Source organism: Schistocerca serialis, chromosome 8 (assembly GCF_023864345.2).
Source record: "Schistocerca serialis cubense isolate TAMUIC-IGC-003099 chromosome 8, iqSchSeri2.2, whole genome shotgun sequence".
Lineage (NCBI taxonomy): Eukaryota > Metazoa > Arthropoda > Insecta > Orthoptera > Acrididae > Schistocerca > Schistocerca serialis.
In genome coordinates this window covers 563,481,415-563,509,261 of record NC_064645.1, presented here as the reverse complement: position 1 = coordinate 563,509,261, position 27,847 = coordinate 563,481,415, and the positions used below count along the sequence as shown (strand labels likewise).

Here is a 27,847-nt window from a genome sequence, read left to right as displayed (position 1 = left end):
CCAGGAATTGTGTTGGTACACTCTCAGTTGACTATGTTCTTATTGGCTATATGTTAAAAGTTAAAACTGTGTGCTAGGCTGGGTAACAATAAAGGTGTCTGGCCTTAATGCAAAGTACACACACACACAAAAGCCACAAGAGCTGGCTCACTGCTCCTATTTGTCATTGGCTCCTCTCTGTTCCTTTCAAATTGCATCATTTTCTGTTATACCTGTTGGTGTTGGTGGTGGTGTTGGTGTTGGTGTTGGTGTTGGTGGTTTGGTGGCGGGCTGAAGGTTGTAGTGGTAACTGTTTAATCAGTGCATCTGCTGATCTTACTTTTCTTCCCATATGCCATACACCTTCACACAGTTGTATTTGTCCACCTCATTCATTTTTCTGTTCTCTTGTCCCAAGGCAGCATTCCAACTGCAGTAATCCATCCAGACACTATTCTACAGCTGTTTATTCTTTATTCGGTTCTACACCACTGTTTTAATGTGTCCCGCAAAGACGAAGACTGCTAATTCAAATTTTGTATATTCCCAATCAAGCATCAAACAGCAAGGAGTTGCAGGTGCTATGACATGTAATTTTTTCCTCCCATTTACAGCTGGATGAACCAGAATCAACAGCGAACACAGTGAAGCGTAGTTTCTCGTCATTCCTGGGCCAGATGAGTAATGTGCTGAATCCAAGTCCACAGGATGATGACGAGGAAGCAATTGTCATATTTGATGCCGAACCTGTCCCACTTACAAAATTTCAGGTCAGTTCACACTTGCCAAGTATATTTACTTTGAGATTTGTGTTTGTCACTTTTTCTAATTTTTATATTTTAAGTGTATTAAATTGCATTCTATTTAGATAAATTAGAATTTTTCTGAGCTGTTAAAAGAGACGGTTTAGCACAAGTTTAAGAAGAGGAAAAATATTTCCCTGTTAATTTTCTGACCCATTAATGTTGCTTTTTGATTACTGCAGGAATTTCATTGCAACAACAAATTTTCTAGTTCAAAATAAACATTTTCATAAAAAAACACAATTTAGTATTTCACTAGCATTTATTCAATAGTAAGTACATTGATGATCACCCAAAACTTCACACACTTAAACAACTATAGTTCATATTGACTTGCTGAGGTTGTTATGCAGAATTCAAGTGAGAGACATCCCAGAGGTTTTTGCCAGATCTTAGCAAATGACTGTTTAGTGTGCAGCAAGTGCTGTTCAGAGTCCAAAATGCTAAATGCCAATGACATACAGATCATTGCTTACTACTACTAACAGTATTGTATGACAACACCCACTCCCCCATATTTCATGGTTGTATGTATAGCCGTAAGATGGAGCATCTTTATATTATTGAAATAAACTTCTACAGTATAAGGAAAACATAGATTGTTACTCACTGTAAAGATGACATGTTTAGCTGCAGACAGGCACAACAAAAAGACACTTACACAGTAGCTTTCAGTCAAAATCTTCCTCAGAAAAGGGAACACACACACATTCATTCACACAAGCAAGCATACGTCACGCACACAACTGGCATCTCTGGCAGCTCAGACCAGAATGCAGCTATCATGTAGAAGGGAAGCAGCAGTCGGGAGGGGGATGGGAAGGGGAAGGGATAACATGCTTAATTTCAGTGGCTGCTTCAGTACCCGAGCCATCTGGATCCTTCCCTCCACCACCAGCTTTTCTGATCTGCGCAGATGGGAGCTATTCTTAAAACACGTTCTCTGCTTTTGAAATGATCCCAACCTTGCCTTACAGTAACGTGTTGTTGCCACGCCATCCACCTTTTCCACTCCTTCTGGTCTATCACCTCCTCCCTGTTCTTGTCTCCTCACCCTCTTTGTGTGGAACCCTCTACCAGCACACCTGCCCGTCTTCCCCTTTCCCCCACACCTCTCCTTTTTTCCCCCTCCCTCCTTCAAAACTTCCCGCCCCCACATCCTCCCAACACTGCACCTGTTGGCAGTCTAATCCCTGAACAATCCACCAGAGAGCACCCTTCTCTTCTCCCTATCCGTACCGTGCTTTCCCTTCCCCTTTCTTGCCCCTTCCGGGTTGCTGCTTCCATTCTACATGACAGTTGCATGTTGCATTCCAGTCTGAGCTGCCAGAGATGGCAGTCACATGTGGATGAGGTGTGCTGTCTTGTGTGAATGAATGTGTGTGTGTGTGTGTGTGTGTGTGTGTGTGTGTGTTTCCTTTTCTGAGAAAACTTTGGCCAAAAGCTAATGTGTAAGTGTTTTTTGTCGTGCATGTCTGCAACTCAGTGTACCATCTTTACTGTGAGTAGCAAGCTGTCTTTTCCTTATAATGCTGATATTCCAACGGGAGTTTCCATTGTTTGAAATGACTTCTGTCTATTAAAACTGCAACACCACAAAGATGGCCTACAACAGAGATAAAATTGGCAAGGAGTGTACATCATATTTGGATATGCAAGTAGTAAACATTTCAGCACTATCACACAAGATAAACAGGAGTAATGCCATCTACATTTTGTGTGTAATGAACAACTGAACCGTGGTTGTTGGAATGAGGCAGTGGCAGGATTGTGGCTTATCGAGACCGTGGGTTATCGTTTTGAGAAATCACTGGTCATATCTATGGAGATCCCACAACCGTTGAGCGACTATGGAATGAACCATAACTTAAGCTCTCAACACCTCATTTTTGCTCAGTTCCATGACAGGACTGAGACATAACACTTCAGGGTTCAGCTCCTGGCATTATGGTGTGGGGCACCACTGGGTACTCAACAAAATCACCTCTCTCACACACATAACAGTATTACTATATTATAAATGTCAAAAATTTTGACATACTTCTATATGAGAGTAGAAACAGAAATTAACTGCAAGGATGCCAGTAACAATAAAAGCAAGAGAAAATAGTCAGGCACTGGCTTCTGATAAAAATATGTCACAGAAATTGTCCCCCCCCCCCCCCCCCTTCCCTCTCTCCCCTCCATACTTCCCGACATGCCTCCTTATTCTAACAGATCAGGAAGTGCATGCTAAACAGGAGCACAAAATCTACGTGCACCTTACTTATAAGTGGCTGGCATTTGTAGTGGGATGTACATGCCTTCATAATAAATATAACATTATCATTGGTCTGTATGAGAAATATTCAGGCATATAAAATACTATACTTATTAATTATAAAGTAAGTGTTTTTGGTTTGCGTCGAGGATGAAGTGTGGTGTTATAACAAATCAAGTAAAGCCCATTTGCAGAGAGCCCAACACCATTTGGAGTTGGAATTAAGGAGCATCACTGTATTTATCAGTGCCAACAAGAAGGAAATGGGGGAATTCCAAGACTTCATAAATTGTGCTACAGATTTGACACTGTATTTCAGAAATAAATTTAGTTTCTCCAAACAATAACTGGGGCCAGAGACTGATATTTTGTAATCGCCTTCCAAATTCCAGTAATTCAAACAACATAGAAAAAAAGGAGAAAAAAGAACTAAAGCACTTGCAGGTACGAATATTGCCAAACTGAACATTATTTTGTGTTGTTTTAAGTCAGCAAGATGCTGAACCTGTTAAGCTAGAGGTGTGTGTGGTATGCATGCAAAGGCGAAAAAGCAGTTACAAGTTACAAAATAAATTTTGTAGGTACAAAATCTACTCGCTAAGCAGTGGCATGAGAAAACACATATGAAAGTAATGGAAATGTGCAAGCTTCTAAAGTCATTGACTCCTTTTGGCAGATTTATTATTTTCTAGAATAAATTTGGTGTTACTAAACAACTTCTGCAACTCTTTGCAGAGTTCTTCTATGTCTTAATCAAAGTGTAAGCATTTTGGTGTGTAGGTTTGAATTATTTCCATTGAATATTTTTTGGTTTCTTTTTTAACACAAGTCTTGCTAATCTGTCTGAGATTTATTCAGTATCTGCAATATTTTTAATTCTTTTATTTATAGTGAAATTTGTATCTAAATTTCCTCCCTGCTCTGTTCCTCTGTAATAAAACACATGTCCTGATGTATCTAGTTGGTTTCCATTTTTTGCCACCCTTCTGATAACCCTGCTGTATCCTATTTGATCATCCACCTCCACTAATCTTTCTTTGAATTCGTAAGTTCTGCAGTGTATTGCTGCTAACTATGCTGACAGCAGCCTTGGCTCATCATGAGTGTCTCCCAGTCTCAGAGTGTGGGATCAACACAAGAAGTCTCCATTCAGTACCATCATTTAACAGTCATTTTGTTTATATACAGCTTGTTATGTATTCAAAGCTAGTCTGAGAGGTTGTAGACATTTGCTTACCATGTTGTCTGCTGTATCTGAAGCCTGTCAAAATGGCTACCTTTTAGCTGCTAACGGGTGCATGTTGTGAAATCTTTATTGTTATGGTGCTATGACCATACCAATACAAGTGCTGCATTTGCTTGTAAATCAAATTGTAACATCCTTTAGAATTTTAAGTTATTTTTCTGTGCAAAGTAATTAACCACTTTTGTATGTATTCTCTCCTGAAAACTGTTGATGGAGACTGGCTCCCCCTGAATTTATCTCAGTCTTGGTCTTACTCGCACTAGTTGTTTAAGAGGGATTCTGGAGTAGTTGATGCACTTCAAGTTTGTCTGAGTCACAGAGTCCAAGAAGCTCTAGAGTTGATTTTCCTGTCAATTTCAGTTCAGCTGATCTTACTATGGACAGCAAGTATTTCATGTAGTTTCTGACCTTGGGAAGTTTCCCTTATGGAACAGGCCAGGTAGAATTCTATTGTACAATACAGTACTGCTTGGAGCACTCTATTTTGAGGACTTCTTGTAGTAATATGTCTTTTCATTGTGAAATGTTATTTTAGATACTGAATTTGTAATACCCATTGAACCATTTATGAGAAAGACAACACGGCTCCTCAAAAAAATGTTGTACTTGTAAATGTGTTCATTGTGTTGGTTGACAGCAAATTGCACAAAAATAAAGTCAGCTTCTAAATTGTACAAAAGTAAAGTCAGGTTCTGTTCTGTTTGTTGATAATATTGTCTTTGAAGTTAGGGTGATTGCTGTGTGTTTGTTGCAGATGAGTTTTCTTTCCGCTTTTGCCTTTCTGGTCATACGTTAAACTAGTTTTCATTGGAAGGAGGAATGGAGAGATAGTACTTATGTTTTTGAATCAGTAGTTGAGTTGAGGCGCGCGTGTGTGTGTGTGTGTGTGTGTGTGTGTGTGTGTGTAGTGATGAGACCAGGTGGTGAACCACAGTAGAGCAGGAAAAAATATTGGTAGAATATGTCTATGAAGAACATGAAGGCAGTTGAAATTACAGCTGATTATGAGTGTATTCAACTTGTTTTTTCTTCCTGTGACTAGTCCGATTTCCACATTCATGTTTACAAGTCGATTTTACTGTATTATGTGAATATATTTAGACACACAATGGATTTAAATTGTTGAAGCTTGTATAATGCTGAATTTTCAAAATACCTTGTCATTTTATTCATAGATTATTTTTTCATAATGTGTACATTTTATTTATCAAATACAGGACATGTAATTGACACTCTCTTCTGATATACAATGTAAAATTTTCAGGCTAAATTGCATTCCATAATTCTTGACCCCAACACTTTTATTACTGACCCTGATGAGAAATATACTCAGCAATATGAAGCTTGGTTGGAAATTATTGAAGATCAGTTAACTACAGAGCGACTTTCTAAGTTGATGGCAGCAAGTCCAGATTTGCATCAGCAGTACACAAAACTTGTTCCAGAACAGGTATGTCATGCATATTGTCCTTCTGGCACTTCTGTATGATTCTTGTTAAGTAAGTGCTGTCATTTTTTTGTAGCAAATCATTCAGTTTTGTTAAATTCTCTCAGTTCTTCTTACATTAATTTGTTTCTTATAGAAAATGTCACTCTGCAGCCTCTGATAAAAGTAATGTCTATATCGTAGGTGTCCCACATATTATTCTGGCAAAGGTACCTATTCCGGAAAGCGTTGCTGGAAGATGAGGAAGCAAGAAGAGAGGCACTTGAAAGAAGAGCTGAGAGAGAAAGAAAAGCAGCAGAACAGTTCCAGTGGGAGAAAGGTATGTGAAACCCGCTTTTGTGTTCATGCTTATTTTCACATGTATTTACTAGTAACTAGAGCCTGTGCTTCAAATAAAATTAATAGCACAAATTTCTTACACACAACAGAATATCTCATCAAAGTAAATAAAATTTTGAGCACTATATCATCATTTACATAGTAAATAACATAGACAACATGTGACATCAGATAACCTTCTGTAAGAAATGGACCCGTAAGGAGAACAGGAGTGGTTGAAGGTAACTGTAAGGTGCCCTAAATTAAGTAGGCAAACTTCGTAGTGACTTGGAAATTTGACTGGTTGAAGATAACTAAAGGACATATACTACTCAGACAGGCTGTTCAGTGAGATAGGCACTGTACAATGTGGTCTCAGTTGTTTTCCTTTCCTTTCCTTCCCAATTGCTTTAATAGTGAATTGCTGCCCTATGAAAGTGCAGAGTAATTACTTCATGTACAGATAAAATCAAGTAAAGTAGAGGCTCAGGAAAGATTTTTAGTAAAAGTCTGGATTTTTTAAACCCTTGTCTGGTTTATGGTATTTTAGAAGATGCATCTTTAGAATGATACTAAATAAAGCCCTTGAAATATACTCTTGTTACATCATCATCTTTCTTCTTACCTGTGTGGTCGCACTGAGGGTGCGTATTGAAGTAAATGCATTTAGTAGGCTATGTTACTCAGTGAATAAACTGCTTCTCAACTGATGTGAAAAAAAAACTTATTTTAATTTTTGTAATATTAATGGTGCCAGGAAGTGTACAAGTGACTCACTCAATATGAACCACACACTATGGATACACTTGTATAGATGAGCTACATTAGACAATTGGTCAGTGAAATCACAGAATAAAAATGTGTTTCACATGTTTTCAGCAGTTTTTCTAGACAAAACTAGGTAACTGTTTTGGAAAACCAAAAATGCAAAATTCCACAAGAATATAGAAACCTGTGCAGTAAATTATACAAACTTGTGGGCTAATTTCTCTATAGTGTCCATTTACTGTGATCTACTTAGCATTATATATGCTTTGACCGTGGCAAAATGTAACAAGTGATTACAACATAATGACATCATACTGAAGAAAACTTATGAAAGGTGAAGGTAAGTAATATGTTTGTTAAGAAATACAGCACAGATAGGCTCACTGACAAAAAGCTGGCCAATATGCACACTATTTGTGGTGTCAGTGAATACAGTGAAAGAGCAGCACAATGACACTGGGCTGTTTCCACAGCAACACCAACCATGTCACAGCACTGTTGCATCTATGAAGAGGTGTTCTGTGTTGTAAGATTTAGTGATCCCATATTACAGATTTATTAACTGTTGTCAAGGTATTTTATAGAAACAAAGGTAATTGGGGTAAATCATAACTACAAGATAAATCATAATTACATTATTACATGTAACAGCCCATCAGAGAGCACTGAGCCATTGTAGCAAAAACTAAGAAAGTATCCCTCAAAAAGACTCAAATTGTGTTGGAGTTCTGGTTCAACCCTTATTTAGAGGGTGCACCTCCTGAGAGTCATCAGGCACATTTACCCCAGTGTTTTGGCAGATATTTTCAGTTTCGTTTTGACAATATGCGCAGGAGTCAGCCCAAACAAATACTGCTCATCACATCCCTCATGCTTTGTCCAGTATTGACAGAAAGTGTCTGTCTGTTTCCCATTACAAACAAAATTATTTTTAAATTTGAATTTCACATTGCATTTGACAGAGCAGTCCCCAAATAATTCTAGTGTGTGATACTTGTTTTGTCTAGACATATAAAGAGGGACAGTAAAACACAAGGAGTAACCAGAATACTCCTTCAGTGTCAGCACCAACCTGGCCCGCACTGACTGCTACCACGGTAAAGCAGTGCTGCTCACTTCCTGCTGGAGGACTGGCTATTCTTCACATTTTACTGTACCAGTTAGTACCTTTTGATAAGGGTGAATGGGCACATAAAATTATGCTTCAAAAATAATTTTGATTGTAACGGAAAATAAATTGATGCTTTCTATCAACACTGAGCATCCCATGAAAAACATAATGAGCAGTATTTGTATGGTCTGACTCCAGCTGCACATTGCAAAAATGAAATTGAAAATATCTGCCAAAACACCATACTAAATGCGCCTGATGACTCTAAGGAGGTAGAAATATAGGGTGAACAAGAACTCTACTGACAGACTTTCAGAATATAATTTTATGGGATAGATAAAAAAAATTCTCACCTTGTGGGAGCAGGACAAAACGTATATAAAAGATGTCAAAATGTGCAAGATTTTGGAGCCAATTTCGTCTGTCTTTTGGCAGAAGGGCTGAAGGGAAAGGAAAGGGATGAAGAAAAAGGACTGGCGGGGTTCAGGAAATGGGGAGAATCATGGCAAAGTTACCCAGAAACCTGGTCAGCAGAGACGTACTGGATGGAGGGACATTTCCATAACTCTCCCCATTTACTTGCCACCAGTGCGAGAACAGCTCAGCATAGTGTTGTCTTGCCGCTCTTCTGTCGCATTCAGTGAACCCATACATGAGGTTTTTTCCTTCATCCATCTTCCTTTCCCTTCAACCCTTCTGCAATAAGAAGGAGCCACTGTCTCCAAATGCTTGCCCATTCCAATATCTTTTGTAAGTGTTTTCTCCTGTTGTGACTTGGTGAGTAGATTTTTTACCTGTCCAATTAAGTTATATTGACGAACTTTCAGAAGTTTTTCAGGGATACCTTCTGAGTATTTTGGTATAAGGGAGTTACTGAATTTTATTTTGTTTCTTGCCCGAATTAGCTTTTTATCTGTTTTGCACTGAAAATAGTGGGTAGTACTTAAGGTGTCAACCGTACTGGCAGTGTGTCTTGTTTCTATTCACTCATAGTACCTGCTGTTGATATGAATAATGCCCTTCTTACCTCAATGCCCATAAGTTTCCAGCTGGCCGGTGTGGCCGAGTGGTTCTAGGCGCTACAGTCTGGAACCGCGTGACCGCTACTGTCACAGGTTAGAATCCTGCCTCAGGCATGAATGTGTGTGATGTCCTTAGGTTAGTTAGGTTTAAGTAGTTCTAAGTTCTAGGGGACTGATGACCTCAGAAGTTAAGTCCCATAGTGCTCAGAGCCATTTGAACCCTTAAGATTCCGTTCATGCATTCAGTACTGATCAGTTCTTTGTAGGGTTTTGTTGTCCAGCAGTTGTGCATTAACAGTGATACATATCAGTACTATGGTTAGATTTGCTGATGAAGAGTTGGCCAATATTCACATCATGTGTGGCTTCACTGAATGCGATAGAACATCAGCATAACATCGCCGTGCTGAGCTGTTCTTGCACCTGTGGCAACCACTTCACAGTACTTTTGAGTCTGGAAGCTCTTGCGTTACTGTTGTATGCATCGTAAATTTTAGTTATTGCTTATCATAGACTTCTTCACTGTTGTGAAGGGTATTTTCACAGAAACAATGATGACTCTAGGTACAAACTGAATATATCCCAATTACATTTTTACTCTTTATTGAGCTGCCAGAGACCGTAGGTCTCTTATACAGAAATACTCTGGTCGAATTCCTAAACAACATCATAAAGTTTGTCAGTGGAGTTCTTGTTCATCCTGTGAAAGAAACTCCATGTTTCTCAAGGAATCTGATGTAAGTTGCCTAAAACACGCTAGTGACAAGACCTAGAAAATTTGACTGTTACATACAGTCTTATGACTACAGTCAGTTTTCCTAACTCGAAGTTCTAGCACAGTAATTGACAATATTGTTAGAAACCAAGGGAAAGCAAATAATGGGGTAAAACTGTGGATGGTCCTTCTGATCGTGATGGGCGAGAATTAAACTTGTGAAGAAATGGGGATATGATTCAGGGTTTCAAGTCAGGCCTCCAGTATGTAGAAGGGGGACATATCTTTAATGATAAAGGTTCCAGTTATAATTTGTCTAACAACAAAATGAAAGGGATCTGCAAAAAAAGGGGGGGGGGGGTCACGTTGATGAAGATATCTTGAAACAAAAAAGAGAACTGTAAGGAACCAGTAACTACACCCTTACCAAAAATAACATTTACAAGCGATGGAGCCAAATGATATTGAATACAGTCTCAGCTCTGTCACTCAATAATCCAGTGCATTACTGTAGTGCCAGACTTCCTGCAGTTTGTATTGTTCACAGATGAGACCTCATGATGGTGTTCTCACCTACTACAATGGCCCTGCTTGAAGTTTTGAGAATCCCTAGGGCACACTTGTCTCAGATCAACCCCACTGATTTTGTCAACTTGCAGGCTGTTGTGTTAAAACCTCAGCTGATAGGACCTTATTAGCTGCCACTTGTTCATTGTGTAAATTCCCTGGTGCTCATCCACAGTGTGCTGTTAAAATTGTTGAGATTTGCAAGAGGATGCAGTTTTGACATGATGGTACCATATCCCAATTTGACATTAATATTAATGAAAACTTGACCAACAAATTGTTTTTACCATGAGATTACATTAGGATGCTGGCATAACCCCAATAGGAATAGAAGATGAAGTGGTTGATAGGATCCTAGTTGTCTGTCTCCTTGTACAACAGGCAACTATGAAAGTTGAGAGTTTTATGCCCATTGGAACACACATACCAAAACTGGTAGTAAAAAAAAAAAAGAGTAAATTAAAAAATATTTATTCATATTTGACCATTAGTTTCCTGTCTCAAACTGCACCATTTAGGACCCTGTATCACGTGTGTAAATTTAACTATAAAGATTTGAGACACCTTTTATATTCCACCAAAACAATATATTCATGTACCCCTGACCAGTTAAATCATCGTAAATAGTACTGTGCACTATTAAGCAAAGTAATATATATAATAGAGGGAAACATTCCACGTGGGAAAAATATGTCTAAAAACAAAGGTGATGTAACTTACCAAACGAAAGCGTTGGTATGTTGATAGACACGCAAACAAACACAAACAAACACACACACAGAATTCAAGCTTTCGCAACCCACGGTTGCTTCATCAGGAAAGAGGGAAGGAGAGGGAAAGACGAAAGGATGTGGGTTTTAAGGGAGAGGGTAAGGAGTCATACCAATCCCGGGAGTGGAAAGACTTACCTTACGGGGGAAAACACTCTCGCGCGCGCGCGCACACACACACACACACATATCCATCCGCACATACACAGACACAAGCAGGCATTTGTAAAGGCAAAGAGTTTGGACAGAGATGTCAGTCGAGGCGGAAGTAAAGAGGCAGAGATGTTGTTGAAAGACAGGTGAGGTATGAGCGGCGACAACTTGAAATTAGCGGAGGTTGAGGCCTGGCGGATAACGAGAAGAGAGGATATACTGAAGGGCAAGTTCCCATCTCCGGAGTTCTGACAGGTTGGTGTTAGTGGGAAGTATCCATATAACCCGGATGGTGTAACACTGTGCCAAGATGTGCTGGCCGTGCACCAAGGCATGTTTAGCCACAGGGTGATCCTCATTACCAACAAACACTGTCTGCCTGTGTCCATTCATGCGAATGGACAGTTTGCTGCTGGTCATTCCCACATAGAAAGCTTCACAGTGTAGGCAGGTCAGTTGGTAAATCACGTGGGTGCTTTCACACATGGCTCTGCCTTTGATCGTGTACACCTTCCGGGTTACAGGACTGGAGTAGGTGGTGGTGGGAGGGTGCATGGGACAGGTTTTACACCGGGGTCGGTTACAAGGTTAGGAGCCAGAGGGTAGGGAAGGTAGTTTTTAACTGTGATTCAAGAAAGTATTCAATGTAATAGTATTAAAATCATTAACTCATTGCCAGATATTATAGGTTATCATTTCATCATTTAAAAATAAAGCATAGGTATATTTACTTGGTAAGACATTTTCTTCTGTACTGATTTTTTTTTAATCGAATAAAAGTATAACAATAGTAACTTATTGCAAGATCATTTCAACTTTCCCTGACAATTTTTGGGATGTTGAAATACCATTACTTACGTTACATTTTCTGGGTAATTAAAAACTAATATGGTGATTAAAAAATAATATTTTTACGTTTTCCTTATAGTTTTGTAGTAAAGTACATCTATTATTCACCTCTACAGTCAGTTTCTTCCATTTCTGCAGATACTTCCAGTGGATGGCAGTCGCTTAAAATGTAGATGACCTCCTATTAAATAGCACATGTATTTTTAAAAAATTGTTGCGCCACTTCTGTTGTAAATATACATTTATATAAGGCTAAAAAGCATCTTATTTGTCATTATTATTTATTGATAACACATGCCAGACCACCATCCATCAAATTAAAAGAAAACCTGTTGAAACTGGTGAATGGCAATGCCTATATTGATTCAGTAATGTTGCTCCATCAGCTTAGAAAGGTGAATTATCCTGTTTAATGGGGATTTTATTGTTTCTACCTAAGTTTTGCCCCTTCAAAATAGGTTCTACATTTAAATGGCTTTCTTATGACAGGACATTCATGACAAAATTTAAAAAGGACAAGGAATACTGTAAATATTATAAACATTGGTGGGATTTCTGTTGGGTTGTAGCCCAAGGAAACACTCTCATTTCTGTAATACTCAGTATATTTCATACAGACGTCCACATTACAACAAATCATGTAGCGAACTGAACAATCAAGATGGCATGGGCCGTTAGGTTCAGAGTCAAAGAACTTGCGGTGTCGGAGCTATGTAGTTTGTACTTGTCAATGCCACACAGACCTCCCCTGCGCCCCAGCCCCCCTGCTCCACAGTGCGGAGTACGGTTTGAGTGCAGTGGAATGGGGGCGTGTACAGCGGTGTAGGTGATGAGGGAGATGGTAGTGATTTGATGGGGATGCCCATCTCCGGAGGTTGTTGCAGCAGGGACCACGCTGGGAGATCGATGTGGAACTTTTGTAGGTGATGTGGGCAGACGAGGCATTGGCCCGCCTGTGAAGATGGAGCAGTGTCAGGAGTGATTGTGTCCCCTATGTGATCGGCTGGCAGCATTCGAACTGTAACCCTCCCTCAGGGGGTTACGTAGCTCAGAGAAGCATGTAGTCAACCCAACGCTGGAGTGGTTAATTGACTGACGAACTGGGCCCTGGTTGGGTGGGACAAGTTGTCTTGCAGCAGGATGAAGATGTGGTTGTCATTAATGAGGATATTGACATCCTCCACACGTTTGGGCGGTACATAAGTTTGTAGAACCACTAGAGACAGTAGGGGGGAGGACGTAGAGAGGGCGAGAACCCAAGGAACAGTTTTGGTGTCGCAGACGCATGTTCAGGTGAGGGCTGCAGTGGTCCTCAGTGCTGAGAGGCTGCATAATGTCGTCAGGTGTGAAAGTTGCTGGTTTGAGGTGTCCCAGTTTCACGCAGTGGAGAGAAACAGTGAGCGGCAAATCATTAGCCCGGATGTCCATCGTGTTAGTGGTACGGTTTATGACCTCATATGGGCCTGAATATGGTAGGGCAAGTGGGGCCCGGACAGTGCTGTTCCGGAGAAAAACAAACTTGCATGAAGGTAGATCAGAGGGCACATAGGAGTCGGGGGAGTGGGGGGATATGGCTGGACAGGGGGACATGGAAATGTTTGCAAAATGAATTCGGATCCAGCTTATGATGTCGGGAAGGAGGGTGGGTTTGTTGGGGGAGGTAGGCTGTAACAGCTCCCCAGGGAAGAGGCCAGTGTTTTCACCACAGACGAACTCATACGTGGTGCTCTTGATATCTGGTTTGTATGGTGACCATAGGCCGAGGAGTACCCACGGGAGGGGCTCGGTCCAAAGACAGCCATGAAACTGCAGTGCTGTCTTGAAAGTGCGATGCCATCATTTTACCAGTCTGTATGGTTGGGGGTAGTAGGCAGTCGTGTGACATTTGTTGATACCCCACAGCTGGCAGAGTTGGTCAAGGAGTGCTGATTCAGACTGCCGGCATTGGTTGGTGGTGACTGTAGTGGGGCAGCCGAAGCAGGAAATCCAGGAAGAAACAAAAGCCTTAGTCACGGTTTCGGCTGTTATGTTGGTGAGAGGTACGGCCTCTACCCACTGAGATAAACGATCGATGCAAGAAAGAACATAACAGAAGCCCTTTGAGGGGGGGGAAGGGGACCAATGAGGTCTAGGTGTATGTGGAGAAAGCAGCCAGATGGACTGTCAAGTTAGCAGACAGGTGGAACAGTGTGCCTGGTGACATTGTTGTGCTGGCAGGTGAAGCAGTTCCGGGTCCAGGTCTGACAATCATACGTTGTGTCTCATGACATGAATCGTTCGGATATGAGGTGTGTCAATGTATTAATTCTGGGTTTTGCTAAAGAATGTAGTCTGTCAAACACTGAATGGTGGCGAGGGGAGGGGGGGTGCCGGTGGAGAAGTCACATCAGACTTCCTTTCCAACACCGGTGAATTTTGATGTAGTGAAAGACAGTGAAGTGGAGGTGCTGTTGACAAGTTGCCGTGTATCGTCAGCCTGGTTCTGTAGGGGGACAAGCTCGGAAAGGTGGACGACTGTTGAGATGGTAGTAATGCGCGAAAGGAAATCTGCAACGATTTTTTCGGCAACTTTGATATGGCGGATGTCGGTAGAGAACTGAGAGATGAAATCGAAATACTGAAAGCATTGGGGGGGGGGGGGGGGGTTGAGAGGAGAGTTGCATATGGCATCTGCTATTGGTTTATGGTCGGTGAGGATGAGGAAAGGTCGGCCCTCGACATCAGAGCAGTAGTGTTTCACTGCCTCATAATCTGCTAAAAGTTTGCGGTCAAAGGCTGAGTATTTTTGTTGGGCGGAGTGAAAGTTTCTTCAAAAAGAACTGAAGCGGCGTAACCACATCATTGTGGTGGTGTTTTAGGACCGCACCTACCGCAGAGTCACTGGCATCCATGGTGATGAGAGTTCAACATCCGAGATTGGATGAGTGCGAGAGAGTCTTTCAGGGCCTGGAAGGCTATGCGCATTGGTTCCGTCCACAGAATGGGGCGCGTCCCTGAAGTTTGGTTGCTGGTGAGGGTGCTAGTGAGGGCAACCAGGGTGTTAGCTGCTGCAGGCAAATGACAACAGTAGTAGTTTATCATTCCTAGGAACCAACAGAGCTCTATGTATGCGGTATGGAGTGACATGGATAAGATTGATTGCACCTTCGATTCAGGGGGATGTATACAGGTGGCCGAGACGGTGTACAACAAGAATTGGACATATTGTTGACGCAATTGCAGTTTCTCAGTGTTGATCTTGACCCTGTTTGATGAGAGAGTGTCCTTTACTATCGTGATGTGGAACTCATTTTTTTGCGTCATCACTGAATACGGACCGACAGTGAGGATACTTTGGGAGAGGAGACGGCCGTTCAACCTCTATATGTGTTTGGGTTCGTACACTGGGGTGGTCGGCACAGGTGCGATATGCAGTGCCTCAGTGGGCAAAGAGTGCGCCTGCTGAGTGCCAGGTGGCGCAGTACTCTGGGGGTCAGAGCTCAGCCTGCCCGTGCCTGCAGCCAGGCGAGCTACTGGTGCAGGAGTGCCAACCTGTTGTGCGAGCTCCTGCTGGTGGCACTGGTGGGGGAGCAAATAGACCTGGCCAGCCATCTGCAGATGTGAACCGATGGATTCCAGGGAGTGGGGGAGGAGATGAACCTGGAGATCTGCAGGCAGTTTTGATAACCACGCCGACCACAGGGTTTCGTCTGGCATCATCTGGTCCCTGACCAGGAGCTGTAACTGGTGCCAAAGCTGAGATGGGGTGTGCTCGCCGAGATGTTTCTCGTACAGTATTCAAAGAATGACCTCTTGTGGGAAACACTAGAGGTGCTCAATGATAGTCTGTTTTGAAAAATCGTGTTTCGAAGTTAGCGGCGGCATCAGAAATAGGTCGCAGATCAGGTCTGTGTGCCCGTGCAGTTGAGTCATGAGGCACAGGAATTCTGAATTGTTGTTGATGTGGTACAGTTTGAACAAGTTCTCCACCAGTGTAAACCACATTGCTGGGTTGTCCTCGGATAGCGGGGACAGGGTCGGTAAGCAGCCTGGTGGTGATGACAAAGGCGGAGCTAGTTCTGTATCTGAGTCCCTTGTATCATGTGGATGCTGGACCGGCACAGTCAATGCAGATGGCACTGCATAGGTTGCGAGCGAACAGTCTGTCGGAGCGGATGAGAATGGTACCGAACCACTAGTAAATGATGCTGTAGAACTGTCCGATGCAATGTTCGTGGCCCGGAAGTCCGATGCGGAAGGCATGGCCAGCACCACGTGAAAAGCGAGTGGGTGAACGGCTGCAGTCAAAATCCCTGCAAGTTTACTTGTGGTAGTTGGGGGGATGGAAGACAACACCATTCCTCACAAGCATCTTCTAACTAAACTGAGTGCCTATGGAATATTGCCCCAGTTGTGCGGCTGAATTCGTGATTTCCTGTCAGAAAGTTCACAGTTCGTAGTAATAGACGGAACATCATCGAGTAAAACAGAAGTAATATCCGGCATTCCCCAAGGAAGTGTTATAGGCCCTCTATTTCTCCTGATCTATATTAACAACATAGGAGACAATCTGAGTAGCTCTCTTAGATTATTTGCAGATGTTGCTGTCATTTACCGTCTTGTAAAGTCATCAGATGACCAAAACAAATTGCAATATGAGATCTGTGTGGTGCGAAAAGTGGCAGTTGACCCTGAAAAAGAAAAGTGTGACGTTAATTACATGAGTACTAAAAGAAATCTGCTAAATTTCGATTACGCGGTAAGTCACACATGTCTGAAGGATGTAAATTCAACTAAATACTTAGGGATTACAATTACAAATAACCTAAGTTGGAACAATCACGTAGATAATGTTGGGGGTAGAGCAAATCAAAGACTGCGATTCATTGTAAGAACACTTAGAAGGAGCAACACATCTACTAAAGAGACTGCTTACACCACACTTGTCTGCCCTATTCTGGAGTATTACTGTGCGCTGTGGGATCCATATCAGGTGGGACCGACAGATGATATTGAAATAGTTCACAAGAAGGACGGCTCATTTTGTGTTATCGCGAAATAGGAAAGATAGTGCCACAGACGTGATACATGAATTGGAGTGGCAGTCATTAAAACAAAGGCATTTTTCTTTGTGACAGGATCTTCTCATGAAATTTCAATCACCAGTTTTCTCCTCCGAGTGTGAAAACATTCTTTTGGCACCCACCTACATAGGGGCAAATGATCATCACGATAAAATAAGAGGACCCAGGGCTCGCACCGAAAAATTTAAGTTCTCGTTTTTTCTGTGTGCCGTTCAAGAGTGGAATGGTCGAGAGACAGCTTGAAGGTGGTTCATTGAACCCTCTGCCCAGCACATTGTTCACATCAGGTGAGACCGAGCGGGGTGGCGCAGTGGTTAAACACTGGACTCGCATTCGGGAGGACGACGGTTCAATCCCGCGTCCGGCCATCCTGATTTAGGTTTTCCGTGATTTCCCTAAATCACTCCAGGCAAATGCCGGGATGGTTCCTCTGAAAGGGCACGGCCGACTTCCTTCCCAATCCTTCCCTAATCCGATGAGACCGATGACCACGCTGTCTGGTCTCTTTCCCAAAACCAACCAACCAACCACATCAGGTGAGGTCCCTTAAAGTGCACTGAGGGGCCGAATGGTCACTGGGGACAGAAACGGGCCTGTAAATGTTTGTGATATACACTTGACATTATCCACTCTGTAAACCAGTGAAGTGGCAAAGCACTCAGGTGCTTCAGGAGCCAATCGGTACATGTGATCTGTCCTAACAAAGGCGAGGTTGTACACGGCACTGTTGTAACGATTGCCCGGCGTCTGATACATAGTTTGTGCATGAAATGCAGAACCCACATCAGCATGATGAAATGCAGGAACATTGCTCTCCTCATTATCATTTTTGAAATGCACGTGCCACTGCACACTCACTGCAGAGGCAAAACCTGAGTCTGCAGTCACTTGTTGCACTGTCAAATGGTGAAAGTGTAGAGGCAATGAGACTGCAGGAATGTTTTGTAGAATCCAAATGGTGGTGAAGTGATGAAATGTCCCGTTGTAGGTGCAGGAGCTTCGATATCCATGTGCTGCACAGCAGGATACATGTCCAAGCAGAACGAATTAAGGCATAAACAAAACTGGTGCGGTAGATGCAAAAATACTTGCACTACGAGGAAATGGCGTGCGAATTCTTGCTCAGGTTTATCACTATGGGATTGCTGTTGGGTTGTAGGCCAAGGAAACACACTCATTTCTGTAATACTCAGTATGTTTCATACAGACATCCTGTTACAACGAATCATACAGCGAACTGAACAAGCAAGATGGCATGGGCCGTTAGGTTCAACGTCAAAGAACTTGCGATGGCGGAGGTGTGTAGTTCATACTTGTCGAAGCCACACATTCAACATGTAGCCATATTTACATATAAATTTGTGATATGAATGTAAAATGACTCATTCCACATCCTTATGATTTATCGAGCAAATGATCCATGGAACGTGAAACTAACAAACACTCAATTAGACACAATGTGTAGTGTAAGAACTAGTAGATTTATATTATTTTCACTGCTTTGCTTGCTAATGAATGAAGTACGACGTGCAGGAAGCCAACTATAGCTCATTTTAGTAGAATCTCTAGTCATAAATCAATGTAAATTTTTCCAAGGCTCATCAGAATTTGTAATAAATATTAGTATTATTAATGTTAATTTCTAGTAAATTAATGCTTTTGTCAGACTGTATCAACTTTTTGTAATTATGACTGAAATAAGTGTATTAATGGCATCATTTAATTTGAATTAGTTCTTCACAACAATGCTTTCACTGGACTTCTTACAGAACAAGACTTTGGACCCAACATAGAGCTTTCAGAAGAGGAGCAGATACGCATATTACAAGAATATGAAAAAGAGTGTGAAGAAAAAAGACTGAAACAGGATCAGGAGACCTTGCTAGATTCCAGTTTTAAATTCAATCACTACTCAGATATAAATGGCAGTTTGGTACTTCCAAGCTCATCTTTAAAAGGGGCAGATGTTGACATTGTTGAAACAACAGATGACATCAAGAGAGGATTCTGCGACAAAGACTCAGATGATATTGATTCATTAGAAAAGGACTGTATTGGAATGTTGCAAACTAGAGAGAAAAAGGACATGGTTGTAGTTGGATATTCTCCAAGTGGTCATACTTCATCTTGCTCTGGTGACAAAGGTGTGTAGACTGATAAGTGTTATTATTTATCTTAACAGTTGTTGCAGTAAAGGAAATACTTGAATACAAACAGTGGAATGATTGAAGGTAAGCTCTTACCATGTAGTGGAGGTCCTTGAACCCTAGATGCTGAGTGAGGTGGCACAGCAGTAAGACTCTGGACGCACAGGGAGACAGTGGTTCAAATTCCAGTCCAGCAAATGAGGTTTAGGTGTTCAGTGGTTTCGTGAAAGTGCTTAAAGAAAATGCCGGGATGGTTCCTTTGAAAGGATGTGGCCAGTTTCACTTCCTGTCCTTCCCTAATCTGAGCTTGTACTCTGTCTCTAATGACCTCATTGTCGATGGGACGTTAAACCCTAATCTTCCTTCCTTTCTTCTGTAACATTAAATTCATGCTATACCTTATTTTACACGCTGCAAGACGCTATTGGGTATAAGACGTACCACGATTTTTTGGCAGTTATTCAAAAAAATAACATTTTTACCATCTTTATTATTAGATTGCAAAGTCAGATTTAAAAAAATAATCTCAGTTTATAAAACTGAACTGACCTTTAAAATCCCTGAAAGTCGTCATGTGGACTTTCTTCTTCTTCTTCTTCTTCTTCTTCTTCTTCTTCTTTGTCGTCGTCGTTATCACCATCACCATCATCATCATCATCATCATCATCATCATCATCATCATCATCGTCCTTTTCATATGTGAGATGGTTTTCACTGCCACTGCCATACTTTTGAAATATTTAATAATAATGTCTTCTCTCACACTAGGCCACGAGTATTTTGTCACTGACACACTTGTTTGATTGTAGGTCATTTTACACCTCCTTTTAGGCATGAGTTCATGTTGGGTTTCATCCGTCACCCATTTTTTTCCAGTCCTCTCTTGTATACACTTTAAATGGTTTATTTATCGTGACATGAAGAGGTCGCAGTTGTGAAATTCTCACAAAATAACAGCAAGTTCTGTATTTCCGTGCCCCAGCTTCTCTTTCACCGAATTATTCAAATGGCCATGAAACTGATCTTGCACAGAAATAGAACTCTTCTTCAGTAACGCACCTTTAATTCTCTCCCACATTCTGTTCATCTATAATTGCATACCAGCGTCATCCATGCAGCTCTTGCCATGTACATGAACACCACCAGCTGGTGAAATTTCTGAAGGTTTTGACATTGTTTTGTGCTTGAAAATGATCATTGAATTAAGTTTAGTACCATCAGCACAGCATTAAAGTACAACAGTGTAGTTAATTTTTTCATGTCCATTTGTTTTTATAGTTACAATTTTAGTGCCTTTCGTGGCAATAGATCTGTTACTCAGCACATCCAATGTCACAGGAGTTTTATCCATGTTCGCTATTTGGCTTAGTTCAACATTAGTTTTCTTTCAATGTTGAATAATAAGGCATTGGAAAGACAATATTTCCTCTTCATACTCTTGTGGCATTTTCTGAAATATTTTGGTTTTAGTTTGCATGCTAAGTCCATCATGCTTCATAAATCTGTAGCAATAGCTGAAGAGTGTGTATTTGAATAATTTTTGCGTTAATTCCACTGCCATTTTGATGGCCTCCCTGAATCCGTTTTAATGTGTCATCTTCCAGTTTTGGCCATTTTGCATTCAGTCCTCTATTTGCACATTTAGTCTTCCTCATTTTTTTCGGTTCTTCTTCAGTAGCCTGCCAGTCGCAAATGGTTTTTTCTGTTCATAGAGGGCCAAAATGCCATTCAGCTGCTCCGTTTCCATATTCTTCTGCATATACTGTAACTTTTGATTTATAGCCTGCATCCTATGAATACCTTTTACTTTTTTCCATTTCAAAGCTAGCTACTAACAAAAATATTATTCTGTTAACGATACACAAATCACTTACAATCTAGGTTCACCGGGACTGTAGACTGCAATGATGCATCATAGGCTAGGCAGTGTACTGGGTTTGCGTTGGCTGTTCGGGAGGGTAACAGTGTTAGCAAACTTGTGAATCCCCGCGTCACACTGGTGCACTGCTGCTGCCAGTTGAATCCAGTGTTGTCAGATAGAAAGAGGCTTCCTGTGGCATGGAATATATGACCACTTTTAAGACTGATGGAAATTTTAAATTGAACACTGGACATTTTTACATTAATTTTGAGTATGAGATGCACCTGAATTTTGAAGGCAATTTTTCGATGAAAAAAGTGCCTTTTATAGTCTGTAAAATATGGTAGTGGACACTTTAGTGTTCTAAAAAAAGGCATGCTCAGTGATCTCTGTCTTTTCCTTTGTGTTTCAGCTTCTTAAATTCTGATATGTTTTCTGTTCACCACCTCATCCTTGTTGTGAGTGAAAGGTTTGATGTGAAGACAGGTGGCATGTAGTTTACAAGCTTTGGGGTTGTTCCTCTAGCAACAAACATCCAACAAGCAGGTGTTTTATCAGTGGCTGGTGATATTAATGTCCTTTTTTGTATGTCTTGCTGAATTGTGATAAGCCTAAGCTTTGAAGTGTTTCTCTAGGCTTTGCAACTAGTGTTTAAGGAGAATTAACTGATCTTGTCATCACGCACATAAAATTTGAACAAAATATCTGCAGAATTTTTGTTTCCATCAAAAATCATTATTTATTGGTCAATATTAATGTTGTTGCCTTAAGAGTACTCCCTGTGAGATTATATGTATTTATACCAATGCCTTTTCCAATCTTTGAAACACTTACGGAACATTGTTACACTTCTTTTTGGCTCCAGTAATAGGATGAAGTCACATGTGTTTGTTTATTGAATACTGGTGCTGAGGCATTATAAAGTTGTTTTTGTAAGAAGAAAGGAAAAGAAAAATTATGAACAAACATTAAAGTGTAATCTGGAACACTATCATGGTGCAATTGCCATGATTTGTTTCACACAAACCCAAGAATTTTCCTTGGAAACTTTCATGCAAATGCAATAAAAGTTCCATGTTGTGTTCTCTATTCGCTGTGTGACATAGTGGCAAAACTAATCTCTACACCATTAAAATCAAAGAACATAGTAAGCCTGCCCTTTGTAAAGGATCAAACTTACAAATGCCCCTCCCCCCCTTTTATTCTTCCAATCTTAGGCCAGTAGGAAGCTTACGTGGGGATGATTGTGTCTTGGTTTTGAAATTACGTTCATCACCAGTTACTTCTCATTTGAGCATTTGTTGATTCAGTAACTGCAGCTTGACATTCATTTGACACAGCTTTTGGTCAAAATTCAACAGTCTCAGCACAAATTTTGCTGCCATAAGTTGTATGCTCAACACATCTAAAAATAATTGTCTGGCATGAGTGACACAAAATGTGGACAGCATCAGCAACCTCTATGTAATGATTTGGCACCGAGACATATCAGTCGCAGAGCAATGAATTCAATGAGATCGCACCAAAGGGGTTGAAAGCTGGGGCAGCTGGCCTAGATCCCAACACCTTGCCCACATGTTTACAGTGGGGTCTGCAGATTGCAGCTGGGCTTTCCTGTGTCATGCATGCAAAGGCTGCAGCTCATTTCTGCAGCTGGGTGATCTGGATTTGTATATTCCCTACACTGGCACCTTAGCCTCGTGTCTTGCTACCTGCTCTTTTCTGGTAAACAACTGTACAGCTTGGTGAGCCGCTGCAACTCCCTACTGTCACACCTGAAGATGATGAGCACCTCCCTTGTAGAATATTGCACAGTTTTCACGATGCTTGAGAACCTTTCAACTCAGTAATCATGTTCTTCATTTTTTGGGGTTTTTGTTGTTTGCTAATGTGCTGGGATGTTGAAAGCTCTCATTATTTTCAGCATCTTCTCTGACTTCTTGGAAACATTTGTAAATTATTATTTGGTCCAGACAATATTTACTAAAGTAACATTGAACGTTTTTGGTGTGGTGGTGCAGTTTTATGCCTTCGTAAATTAAATTGAATGCAAATTATTTGTTCCATTAAGTCTACAGACTAGATATCAGTGAGCATGCCAAAACAAATGCTATCTTTTTGACAGTTGACTGGAAAAGCAAACATCCAGTAGGGTCGCCAAGTCAAAATGTATTTCGAGCCAAGCATGCCAACACAGTAACAAAAAATTGTGTCTATTGAACCCAAAGTGAAACAAATCTTTTCTCCTCCCCCCCATCCCCCTTCCCCCTTCTCCCTCAAGCCTTGTACAGTCCTCTCATTTATTATTTGTACCTGTGACTGTGAGGCAGTTTTCTCGAACAGACAGAGCCTTTTGTTGCAACATACATGAAGTGTAAAATTTCTTTCACATTTCATCTTCCATGCTAACATCAGCTATGATTTACCATAAATAAATTACAGTTTTTTGCTACCAAATGAAGTGTCATAGTTGTTAAGACACTGTACTCCTATATTGGAAAAGCCATGTTCAAATCTGTGTATGGCCATCCTGAGTTAGGTTTTCCATGGTTTCCCCAAGTAATTTCAGATGAATAGTTTCTTCAAACAGGCTTCAGCCAGTTGTCTGCTCCATACATTTACAGTCAGAGGATTGTACTTAATCTTCTGTGACCACAAAGTCAACAGGACATTGAAGCCTAGATTTCATTTTTCAGTTTCAGAGCTGACAAATATTTTGTGCGACTAGGTTCTGGGCACATGTGGCAGTATTGGTGCAACAACAAAATTATTACTCTTCCGAAAGTTTCCCGTATACTTGCTCAAAGAAGTTGTATTGTTTGGGTTGTTGGATGTTTGAGTCCAATAAAGCACCCCTAAAACCTTCAAACTCCTTATGTATTTTCACTGGTAGCTAGGAAGAACTGGAAGAGACAGATTGAAGGCACACTTTAATTAAAGAGCTCGATCCTGAAGGAAAGAGATGGTTGTGCACAGTTTTTTCTGAGATAAGACATCAAATATAGGAAAAAAAATTGGGATTTAAAAATTAAAATAAAAGTCAAGACTGAAAGAGTTACTGCAAGTGAAGATAATGCTCTAACTCTTCGCCCTTCCACCATCCATTCCCATCTGTGGCACCAAGTCTTATTCAGGCTACTATTTTCTCATTCTTGTTTATGTTCCTATCCACTGTTCAATGCCTCCTGTATAAAATGAGTGGAATATCTTTACTGGTTCCAGTGTTTGTATCTCAACAATTGCTTTTATGTTTTTTACCCATTTAAAGTTTTTGGTATAGTAGCTTTTAGTAGATTTGCATTTTTTGTGGACAAAAGGAGGAAGAAGAGTGTTCCTTACAGCGTGTGAGGTATATTAATTCCAACTGACATTCCTGTGATTCAACTTTGAGGTGAAAATTGTTTGACTTGATGGTTGCTACTATTTTAAATATGATGTGGTAGTCTGTTTGCTTTCTTTGTTTAAGATGTTTTACTTTCATAATTTTGCATAATAACTTCAATAATGCTGCATGTCTCTTCTGGTGTTTTATTTCGCTGTCAAGAGTGAAAACTGAATTGCTGTTTGTGTCACTATGTTTTGCATGCATAAGAACAAGCTACCCGAAGTGATGGTGGCATGACACTAACAGATAGTTGGCTGCCATACAGAATCACTGGTTTTGTTTCTAGAGAGGCGGTTGAGTGAAAAAGAATGGGTAAATGTAACTGTAATTAGTATTGTTTATGAATTTCAAGAATTCTTTTTTAGTTTCAAGCTTTGTATTTTTCACTAGCAAATATTTTCTAGTCCAGTTATTTTATTGCACTATAAAACTTTTTTTTAATCTGACACTTAATTATATTTCATGTTTCTGAAGTTAAGTGCTGTTATGTAAATAGAACAATACTTGAAAATAAATTTTTATTTTAAAATCCTGTATAATCATTGAATCACTTTATTTTTTTCTCTTTCACATAAGTTTAGTATTTTTCTGTTACACAAGTGCTGCAAAACACACAAGGCATAAAAACAGAAATGTAAAATCATCAATTGCAATGTGCATATAATTTTTTAGAACTTATGTAGTGAAAATATGCATGCAAAGAAAAAAGCCTGAAATGGTGGAAAACATAAATTAAAATGTATTCAATTTGGAAGTATTTAGTTATCCTGATTTGGGAAATAAGTAATTGGACTGTGACCATGTGACAGTGATAACCCTAACTTTCAAGGTGACACTATATATTTCAGGTAATCTTGACACATATTGAATGCCTGGGTTCACCCTTGGTCTTTGGCTCTTTTTTGTTAGTATTCATCAGATTTGAGCAAAAATGTAGTATTTGCTAATGTTTGTATCATAGGAAAATATTATTCATGATGTGAATTATGCCAGAAAAGCTATTGCTTGATGTCTGTGAGCACCTTTAATAGAATATGATGACTTTATTATAATATCTGTGTGTAATCAAATAAACTTTTGGCCATTTGATATAGGATCTCCTTCCTTGATCATTGTTGTCTCTGTTGAGTTGAATTAGTGATACAAATATCAAATTAGTTGGTCAAATTAAAAAGAAGACAAGTAATTAATAAGTTCTCATCATACTGTTGAACAAGGTGAAAGACGGTAATGTGTATCGTAGTTATAACGTGAACTATAAATTGAATAACCATATCTCAGATGCTGAAATTAGAACTAGAGGAGCTGTATGTATAGCAAGATGTAGGTTGTATGATGGGACAAAGCAGATGCTACATGTTACATACACTTAATTAATATCAAACATCTTCAGTGGTGGTAATATCTTGAATGTTATTCATGGAGGGTCATATATCACGAGAACAAGTTATCTGTCATAGTAAATGAGTTTTTGCAGTACTTTTATTGAAAATTGTTACTGCTAAACTTTTATTGTGACAATTTTGTAATAAGTAACAGGAAATTCACAATATTACTTGAAGTGAACATGCCAGGTATTTCAAATTACTACAGAGAAAAGATACATGCTTTGAGAAGGTATTGACATTTACGAACAGATGTAATAGTCTGTGCATTGGGAAGGTCAAGTGATATAAGATTATGAAAGCTCTACCTGTGGTTGCCATAGAAGAATAAGCATTTGTAAGTCTTTTGTAGTTGTAAGTTGTAAAATCTCAAATTATTTATATAAGAATGTTATAAAGACATGTTGATAGCTGAACGTGCAAAATAAAAACATACAATGTTGATGGGTGTATTTTAAACTGTCACATATATATCTTTGATTAGAAACACTCTGGCCATCCCAGCATGGTCATTCCTAAGCAGACTGCGAGAGTGTGTTGATGCCATAATATGTGAAAACTAAACTAGTTCTATAGCAACAGTTTTTTTTTCCAGAGAGTTATATTAGCATACTCACTCTTTCTACTGTGATGGAAGATGTCAAGTACTGAAAACTGGGCACTTCATTAATTTTGGGATGTTGAATGACAATCCGAGGTTAATGTGCACAGTGACGTTCACAACCTTTATGATATAAAATCCTGAAAGAAATTACTTCATGGCACAGGGTAAAAGAAAACTGGGTTAATCAATTTTAGCCACAAACAAACACACTCTTCAGAGTGACTGAACACACTTTACCAGCCCAAGGAAATGGTCATGCCTCACCCCTCCACTGCTAAGGCCTCCTCTGCTGTGTTAAGAGTTGTTATATTTACAAGCAGTATCAGGAGAGGAGTAAATCTGTGTAGTGTCAGGTACAGTTGAGCACAGTGCAGTGTGAAAATGAGGGCCTGAAACCAGTTGTAAAAAGCCATTATAGTTGCCTTTAGTCTAGATGTGTTGTTCTCCTTCACCAGAATACTCACCTACACGTAACAATTTTAATTGCCATCCTGGTTGATTCCAGATTGTACAGCATCCCCTATACAGTTCTGTCTAAACTCCCAAAAGACAATTTGACAGTCCAGTGATTTTGGAGTGATGATGGGATCAAAGAGGTAGTGCATTGTATATCTTGTACTATTCCCAGCAGATAGAGTATTCAATCATCTTTCAGGCATACATCTGAGACAGCAATATTTCATCTTCTGATATTTCAGATATTAACCACAAAGCAGTCTTCAGCACAAATCAATGACTGAACTAAAACTACGTGATGCAGTGGTATACTGCAGAGTAAAATATGCCTGCTTTACATATAAGACAGCTGACACAGTAGTGGCAGTCACAGATAAAATTTGTGTATCGAAGAATAAAATAAAGCAAGCACCAAGTCAGCAAATGCAAAGTGCTCACTAATTACGTGATTCATGATTGAAATGTGTGACAGTGCTAGAATTCGAGGTATTCAAGACCTAGAACAATAATTCCTCTGACAGTAGAGGTCTGGAATGAATGACTTCCACCAATTGTGGGGCCAGAAACCCTGTTGTCATTGTTGAGCAGATGGTCCGCCAAATGTATTTCTACAGCTTCCATGACCACTGAATGCCAATAGGATGAGGCTGTGACCAGTATCTTGACTTTCTTGTGATCCATGGAATGCCCAGTGGAAGTGTGAAGTGCAGTCACTTCCAGTTTGTTGGATTTGTTAGCCCTGTATAACTTTTACCAGTCTAAGAAAGAATTTCATGAACACCCATCTTCGCAAAACCAGGTCAGTTTTCACAGATATGTGAAGAGCTGCTGTCTTAGCCAGCTGGCAGAAGATCACATTCACTTTATGCTTCTTCATTGTTCTGACAATTTCTGAAGAAACATTTCCCACATATGGAATAAAGGCTGTAGAATCACAC

At 40.2% G+C, this 27,847-nt stretch overlaps 1 protein-coding gene across 1 annotated transcript in view; it reads left to right on the top strand.

Moving 5' to 3' along the window:
• LOC126416048 (BSD domain-containing protein 1-like) overlaps positions 1-27,847 on the top strand; it is an 84,240-nt gene that overhangs the window by 45,026 nt on the left and 11,367 nt on the right. Inside the window, exons 5-8 of the mRNA XM_050083519.1 lie at positions 594-749; positions 5,553-5,738; positions 5,919-6,054; positions 18,841-19,215. Coding sequence (XP_049939476.1) covers positions 594-749; positions 5,553-5,738; positions 5,919-6,054; positions 18,841-19,215 — 853 coding nt within the window. The remainder of the gene's footprint in view (positions 1-593; positions 750-5,552; positions 5,739-5,918; positions 6,055-18,840; positions 19,216-27,847) is intronic.